This window comes from Aplysia californica, unplaced genomic scaffold, assembly GCF_000002075.1.
Source record: "Aplysia californica isolate F4 #8 unplaced genomic scaffold, AplCal3.0 scaffold00029, whole genome shotgun sequence".
NCBI lineage: Eukaryota > Metazoa > Mollusca > Gastropoda > Aplysiida > Aplysiidae > Aplysia > Aplysia californica.
The window spans coordinates 858695-867296 of NW_004797299.1; the positions used below are offsets into that span (position 1 = coordinate 858695).

An 8602-nucleotide genomic window follows, 5' to 3' on the forward strand; every position below is an offset into this window, starting at 1 on the left:
AGCATGAAGCAATACTTTGATTAAAAATAGAAACAGAAACACGTTAACATTCAATTTGAGCACACTTTTCCACAAGCTTCCCCTGATACTATTAGAGCTTATGTTTTACAAACATTCTAAGAATCGGTAAGATGGATGTGGTTTTAATATTAAGGGAGTGAATGCAGAGAGCTGTAATAGGCGGGGAGTGGGGGGGGGGAGGGGCGGTCTGGTATGTTGTACTATTTGCTACATCTGTTGTTTTTATCTGTCTCTTTGTGCTGCTCTTTCTGGTACAAACTTTATCGATTCAATATAGATTTACCTGAGAAGATACGATGGGACTAAACGATGTAGCTCTGAAGTTTTATATTAATAATCATAGAACCTATCTTTCTAGTTTAAAAAAAGAAAAAGAAAACCCACGATTACAGCACTTTTAAGCAACAGAGTTTTTGTTCTGTTTAAAATTACACATTCCATATTCTATCATGTCCATGTACAGCAATTTTCCCTTGCAAACTCTTCCTGGTTTTATTATTAATTATCAAATCTATTTTTTCCAATTTCTCGATAATCGGATGACAAAAGATACAAGTAGCTAAATCACCATGGAACCAATGCTTTCACAAGAGCTACTGAACACTGTAATATTTCAGAGTAGATTTCATTGTTTTTTAGTTTTTAGTTTTAGTAGAGGTTTTGCGACGGTCGAAACAGCATAAGGTCATATGAGCGTCAAGGGGTGGATGTCAACAGAGAAGTCCTTACAGGGAATCAGACTTACTCTGCTCACCTCTCTAGCTTCAACAGCACAAAGTCTGCTTCGACTATCAAGGCACCCCGGAAATAGTGGGTCACAAGAGTGTGACAAATATACAAAAGAAGTAGAGGAAAAATGACAATAGTAAGGATTAGGAAAGAAAAAGCAGCATTCCCTGTTGTAGATCAGGCACAGTTATGAGCGTGACATTGATGAATCCGCCCATATACAATTCTAACGTGCATTAACGAGAAATGTCCCCCCTTTGGGAATGGCCTAAAGACAATTCAGTCTGTGGCACCGCCCTGGTTGCGGGGGGGGGGTGCTTTCATTGTGCTATGTAAACATTGTCCTACAGCTTTAATACGATAGAAAAAGTCTTCTTATATCACTATTAATGTATCTGGTAGGTTTTATTTGCATGGTATACTATTGCATTGCAAATTTTTAAAAATATATTATAAACAAAATAATAATATAAACTGTAAACAACTGCTTTTAAATATAAGCATTTCAAAAATCAAATATTTGCGCAGATACTCGAACAGAACGTGCTATAACCAAAGAAAACGTCTTTAGAACATATTATTATACATTTTAAAAGTATGTAAATATTTGAGGTGAGTTTGAAAGATAAGCTTACAATCATGGTAGTCACGGTTTTTGTTCTTGCAGTTACATTAAAATGTGATAAAAAGTGGCTCAAATGTATTACATGAAGCTACAATAAAGGCTGCAGTAAAGCAAAAGCAAAGGAAACAGTAGCGCGTTTAGTGTTATGGTTAAGTTCTTTATGTCGCAAGAAATACATGACGTGAGACCAATTCCCAAGTTTAGAGACATTTGTGAGGCAGCGTGGTGGAATCAGGCTCTCGTCAATTTTTGGGCATGTAGAGTTATTGGTATCATCTTAAAGCTTTTTCACTTGTCTTTATTTGGAAGAAAAAAAGTATCCATTTATCCTGAATACAAGTCGAGATATTTGCAAATGAAGGAGGTGGGAGTCACCTGTTTTCAGAGGTAAAATTAGAGAGAAAATGGCCGCCAAAGATTAGTTATAACGTTAGCTTAAGAGTCCGTGGTTACTGAAAATTTACAATTTTTCTGCCTTTAATCAACGTTTTTATGAAAAATCCACACAGAAATGAGTTCTCTAATGGGTATGAAAGGTGTTGAGTCAAAAAACAAAAAAAATTAATAAAGATTCACAAACCTGCGGAAAAATGCAGGTTTCTTCACTTTGATTATTTTGACGAGAGCCTGATTCCACCACGCTGTCTCACATTTCATCAAGTCGCTACTCTAGAATTACAAAGTTCTATCAGCACAGTATAATTAGTCTTGAGATATCTGATGTCAAACATTTTGAGTTTCACAATACATCTACGTCAATCTTTTTCGAATGCAATTCTTTGAACACATTGGTAATGACTGACATGTAGAATAATCTTACGATTTTGATAGAGCTGACAGAGCATTTGATTTTTTATCTCAGGGTCTTAGTAACTCAAAACGGCCAAAAATGTCGGATAAAACTTAGTACTTCAGAGTTAATGAAGTATCTCATTGTTTCTGCCTAGAGCATGCACCCCTCTTCGCACGGCCCGAGTTGACACTGTCAAGTAGGGTCGAAAACCCTGCTTCTTAAATTCTTTGTAAAATTACTGTCTGTGTGTGTGTGTGTACGTGCACGCGCGTGCGTGCTGGCGATTATGAGTGAGTGAGTGGGTGAGTGAGTAAGTGAGTGAGAGCGAGAACGACAGTGACAGTGAGAGTGACAGTGAGTGAGTGAGTGAGTGAGTATGTGCGTGCGTGTGTTTTAGTTTTTATGTAAAGGGGAGAAGGGGTGGGGTTGGTGGGTAGAAGCTTCCACAAATCGAACCAACAAAAACAGGAAGAGCAGTAATTGAAAGACTGATCAGGAGCCCAATACATGGCTATTTTAGCCTTCTGACTGTGGTCTGCTCATTCAGCGGTTATGAGCGTAAAACATGTACACAATTTACGAATTATATTATTTTAGATGAGGTGGACTCTCGTCATACCATATACCATCGCGCATAAGCCATAACTTTTTGCCTAAAAATCAGGTTTCAAAGTCGCCCTGCCGTCTAATTCATCCGGTACGAATTAAAAATAACTGCTCCATGTCAAACAGTAGATCTAGAACTAAGACTGCGGGTGACAAACTTATAAGTATAAACATTTGATTTCTGTCGTTTTGATGAGTGTTTATTAATGAACAATCCACTGATAAAGGAGCTTGCCATAAAAAAGTTGTTGTGTCGTATCCGATAAACATAATTACATGTATATAAAATACACCAACATTTTGGCACTCAAGTCTACTGCGTCTTATCCGTGCATGCGTCTTAGGCCCCCTACACATATACGTTCCAAACTTCCGGTTGAGAACGAAAAGGCAAACATGGCGGCAGAGCCGTACATTATGTGGACGAAAAACTGCTAGGAAAAAGTAAAACCGGGAGGCTGGACCGGCAGCTTCAACGTGTGGATTTTCTGAATACAGTTCAGCGCGTTCCGTCGACGATAGCCTTTGTGTAACATCGCGTGCTTAGCTGGCTTATCTTGTCACTGCCTCACTGCCAATATCTTCAAAATGATTTACCGCACATAAAAATCTGATGACATTTTTTAAACGAGCGACCCATTTTTAAGGCAAGATCCGAGCAGAATTTGTGTGTGTGTGGGGGTTCAATAATTAAAGAGCAAACAAAATTCTCCCCCATGAGCAGCACGTAAATTGCAAGCAAATCGTCATTTTCAGTACCCTCGCTGTGGTTAGACCACGCGTGATGTGGATGACGGGACGACCCGTTGAATGGCGGTTTTGCGCGGTGGTTCGAACGCCGGCTTCTGCTCAGGATAAACGGCCCGGTTGGAACGTGCATGTGTGGGGCCCCATATATACGCGATGATGCGTACGAAACATTCAGGTTACAAAACACAGGCTTCTTCTGCATTTTACCATCTATTCAAGAAAACATCAATTGGTTGCTTTTAAGCACAAGGGGGCTATCCCGGAAAATACTGTTTTGAGAAAATCGAAGATAAAGTTTTTGCCCCTTATACAGTTTCTTTAAAAGACGAGGAAAGTTTTCTCTGTAAACAAACAAATATACACACCAATGAGACCAAACTTGTCCTATAGGTAGGGCAATGGCCACGTTTATTGTAGGTCAATACATGTATTTCTGGAAGCCCCCGAAATCTGGGTTAGCCCGCTTGTCCTTAAAAGCGTCCAATTGAGATACCAGCACTCCATATCTAAGGGACATAGCTTTGGTAACTTGCAGGCCCAAGATTTAAAGCCTTTGACTGATATTTGTTTGATTGCAGCGTTAAAACAAAAACAGCAGAATATTCTTTCACTTCTTCAGATTTGAAGTACTACCCCGCATACACAACTGAATAAGTTGCTTGCAACAAATAAGATTCAGATTTTAGCAAAAGCTGAAGCGAACGGACACTCGATACCAACATTCTAATCGATTTTATTCCACAAAAAGATTGCAAATTGAAACTTACACTCCAAGGTAGCATTTGACGTTGCCGAAAATGCATTCCTTATATTTTTCTCTTCTCCAATTTCCACGAGGAACACAGAATAATTATCCATGCACACATTAGCATGCCTTCATAATGATTTGAAAGATTCGTAGGCGTTAATATTTAATTGTCCACTCTACTCACGACAACAGACACCCATTTACAACGGTGTCTGCAGTATAATGGTCAGGATTTTCACCGATACATAAAGTAGATATAAGTTTGATCCACGAGTAGGGGAATTAATTCATTGGGTATCTCCGTCTGCCTGCCAGGATATTGTATCCCACTTAGCTCAGGTGCCCCAGACAGGCAGGGTCGAAGCAGCCCATCTCCTGAATTGATCTACTTGTGTCGAAGGGGGGTGAAAATCATTTATTTACAACCATCCATTCACATTTCATTCAACACTCAATTCAACACTCAATTCGATACTCAATTCAACCCTCAATTCAACACTCAATTCAATACTCAAATGCCTTTCGTTCCTTGTTCTTTTTCGCCTGAAATTTCATCACAACTAAGGTTTCTCCTTGAGCAATCTTTCACGTCCTGAAACTCTCCTCCGTCGCGGAATCTGTGTGCACGTCCACGGCTATCAACGATTCGCCGTCGGGCTGAGACTGTTCAGCACTGTCCGTCTTCTCAGCATCTTCACCTTCCTCCAGCAAATCCTCCTGAGAAATTCCTTCGGCTCCTTTGTTCACAATACCCTGGCCCTCTTCCACGTATCCTAAAGAATCATCCCCAGGCTGTTTCTCAGAAGTCTCTACTAGGCCCAAATGTGACTTAGCATCTCTGTAAATATGTAGCGCGGTAATACAGCACTGGACTGCCAAAGCAACGGTGAGAAGCCACGAGGATATCTAGATTGGGGAGGTGGGGTTGGGGGTTGGGGGTTGGGGGGGGGGGGGGGGGTTACAGAGAAATAATAGAGGTTGGGATGAGTAAAGAGAAGCACATCGAATGGTGGACAAAAAATAGAAATATAAATAAATATGTAGACACACTGAGTATTTATCATTCTTCGTAAGTATTTTACTAAAAATATTTTATGTAAATATGAAACGAATATGTCCATAATATTACCATTTTCATTCCAATGGCCAAGATGAAATATAAAGAGACACGGAAATAAAAATATAACAATGAATGTATTTACTAGAATAATTATAAGTATTCTTAGAATGGGGAGTAACGTGGCTTGTCTTGATTAAGCGTCGGGTATATCAAATCTAGAACCCGTAAGATTCTTTTTTTCAGGTTTATATTGTAAGTTTAGTGACAATGCGGCATATGGCTCGTCGGGGCAAAGGCATGAGTGAAAACGCCACCAGCAGAAAACGTAAAGAAAGAATTTCTATTGCTGATGACCTTGGTCTCTGCAGTGTCACTGGTGGCAGTTCTAGAAATGTTTAATATTAAATGCTGGCGTAAAACATGACTCCATTGCAGACAGGCTTTATTATTACCTTATTCTACTGGAATGACTTTTATCCCCAAAAAAAAACAACAACAGGGAGACAAAGTGTGAGCCTAGTGTTTAGGCCCCCGGACTTGGAACCGTAAGGTCGGGGGTTCAAATCCCGTCAGGGGCCGACTTTGTGTCCTTGGGAAAGGCTCTTGACACGAATTTTCCTCACTTCACCCAGGTGGGAATGGTTACCCAGCTATAGACGACGGAAGATCTTGTCAGTTTGTTAGTGTTTGAGCGCTTAATCAGCTGCTTGCACTCTATGCTTTTCAGGAAGCTGAGAATGTCTCAAATGTGTTCTATGGTCTGCTGGGGTAATAATAAAGCGTAAAGCGCATAGAACTTGCTGTTGAGCGGGGTATGCGCTATGCAAATGCTATTCATTATTTATTATTATCAAGAAACAACTATTGTTTTCGCTCACCTCTCCCATTTTAGAATAGGTGTAGAAGTTTGACACTGTGCTTGGTATCCACGGGTGGTTTTGATATTCTTTACAAGGAACCCTGAAACAAAACAGAACCAAGTGCAACTCAGTGAAGCTCAGAAGAATATAAAAATAAACATTACATGTGAAGAAACATAGTGGGATGGCAATACAACAAGAAAGAAGTTCTAAATTGAAGACACAAACAGACTAGAAGAAAAAAAAGAAGCATGACCTCTAATTGGCGCCCCCAGACAGACAGACAGACCTACTGACCGAACCGACCGACAGACCGACAGACAGACAGACAGGCGGACGGACGGACGGACAGACAGACAGACAGACTGACAGACAGACAGGCGGACGGACGAACGGACAGACAGACAGACAGACCGACAGATAGAGAGACAGACAGACAGACGGACGAACAGAAAGACAAACAAACAAACAGACGGACAGACAGACAGACACAGACAGACACAGACAGATAGATAGACCAGAAGAAAAGAAAATAAACAGAATCTACAGAGACACCAAATCCCCAAAAGGACAAAAACTAACAACAAAAGAATAAAACAATTTTTTGTAACACCCTCATCTGGCTCACCTCTTCCTCAGGTACTTGTTGTTGTCTTCTAGAAAGCTGCACCAGGAGCTGTTGCCTGCTGCGATGCGACTGCTGGACACCAGCACACAGATGAAGAAGGCGAAGTTGAAGAGGAAAAAAGGAACCAGGAGCTTCACCTGTGACCTGGCGATATAATAATAATAGTAATAATAATAATAATAATAATAATAATAATAATAATAATAATAATAATAATAATAATAATAATAATAATACAGTACAAGCAGCTGATTAAGCGCTCACATTAAACACATTGACAAGATCTTTCACTGTCTATAGCTGGGTACCCATTCCCACCTGGGAGAAGAAGGAAAAATTCGTGTAAAGTGCCATTACCAAGGACACAACTTCGGGCCCCAAAAGAGATCGGAGCCCACGACTTAACGGTAGCAAGTCTGAGAGCCTAACCACTAGGACACCGAAGCCACAGTATATATTATGTACCATAGACTTGTGTTATATCCTAGACTGTGATCTCTGACGTAGTTATGGTTCACTATGGAGCGCATTATTTGATTCACATTGAACCACATGAAGGATAAGAGGGGATCGAAATATGCTGCGCGAACTCGACAAAAACGAGGCTGTTGTTTTGCCCTTCGTTTGGGCATAACGCGCAGCCCATGTGTGCACACTTTTAGTTTTAGTAGAGATTTTACGGCGCTCGCAACTGTGAGCATCCGTTTGTTTGTAGAGGTGTTGCATCCCTTTCCGCCCAGATTAGCTCTGATATGCACGGTCGGAGAAGCTGACCCAACGGTATACCCGACCCGAGACCCCAGAACACAGAGCATTGAGTATAAATCCCAACCTCCTCCCCTGGAAAAAGGGGCGGGAAATTTAATATAAAAATTCCATGGGGAAAACCTGCATATTGTCTAAAATTTACGAGTTAAAAAAACCCTAGGATATATACATAGGCAGACAACCTGCAACAAGAACAATAACAGCGATAAAGAAGACGACGCCAACAACAACAACAACAACAGCAGCAACAATACGAAAAACTACAACATAATAACAAAAAATACGACAGCAACAGCAATAGCAGCAATAGCAGCAACAACAACAACAACAACAACAACAGTAGCAACAACAGCAGTACCAGAGACAACAAGAAACAAATCTATCTCGTCCTCAAAATTTACTCAGCAATTGTAAAGTCAGTAAGTGATAGGAAATCTTGAGGTTCCAGCAGAAAAAACTTAACTTACTTAAACTGCCCTTTGACAGCTCTGTTATGAACGAAGAACCAGATGAAGATGGTAGAGGAAATGGCCACAGCGACATTGATGTATGTTGTGTATTCACAATCGTCCATGTCGCCAAACACTGTCCGCTGGATGTCCAGCATGATCGTGTCATTTTCTTTGCTTAGGCTGAAAGTTAAAGCGAAACGATACAAATGACAAGAGGGTTGGTAATACGTTTTGTGTGGGGTGGGGTGGGGTGGGGTGGTGTTCTGTGGTGTGGTGTGATGAGGTATGGTATACTGCGGTGTGGTGTGTTGTTCTGTGGTGTGGTGTGCCGAGGTATGGCAGATTGTGGTGTGGTGTGGTGTCGTATGTGGTGTGTGTTGTGATGTGATGAGGTATGGTATACTGTGGTGTGGTGTGTTGTTCTGTGGTGTGGTGTGCCGAGGTATGGCAGATTGTGGTGTGGTGTGGTGTCGTATGTGGTGTGTGTTGTGATGTGATGAGGTATGGTATACTGTGGTGTGGTGTGTTGTTCTGTGGTGTGGTGTGCCGAGGTATGGCAGAT

At 40.9% G+C, this 8602-nt stretch overlaps 1 protein-coding gene across 4 annotated transcripts in view; it reads right to left on the reverse strand.

The window, feature by feature from the left end:
* Positions 1-4148: 4148 nt before the first annotated feature.
* LOC101863645 overlaps positions 4149-8602 on the reverse strand; it is a 54899-nt gene continuing 50445 nt past the window's right edge. For all 4 annotated transcript variants that reach the window (XM_035973692.1, XM_005091377.3, XM_013090889.2 and 1 more), the window contains 4 exons: positions 8056-8220; positions 6821-6964; positions 6211-6292; positions 4149-5178 (listed from right to left, as the gene is read on the reverse strand). In XM_035973692.1, coding sequence (XP_035829585.1) covers positions 4858-5178; positions 6211-6292; positions 6821-6964; positions 8056-8220 — 712 coding nt within the window. In that variant the 3' untranslated portion in view covers positions 4149-4857. The remainder of the gene's footprint in view (positions 5179-6210; positions 6293-6820; positions 6965-8055; positions 8221-8602) is intronic.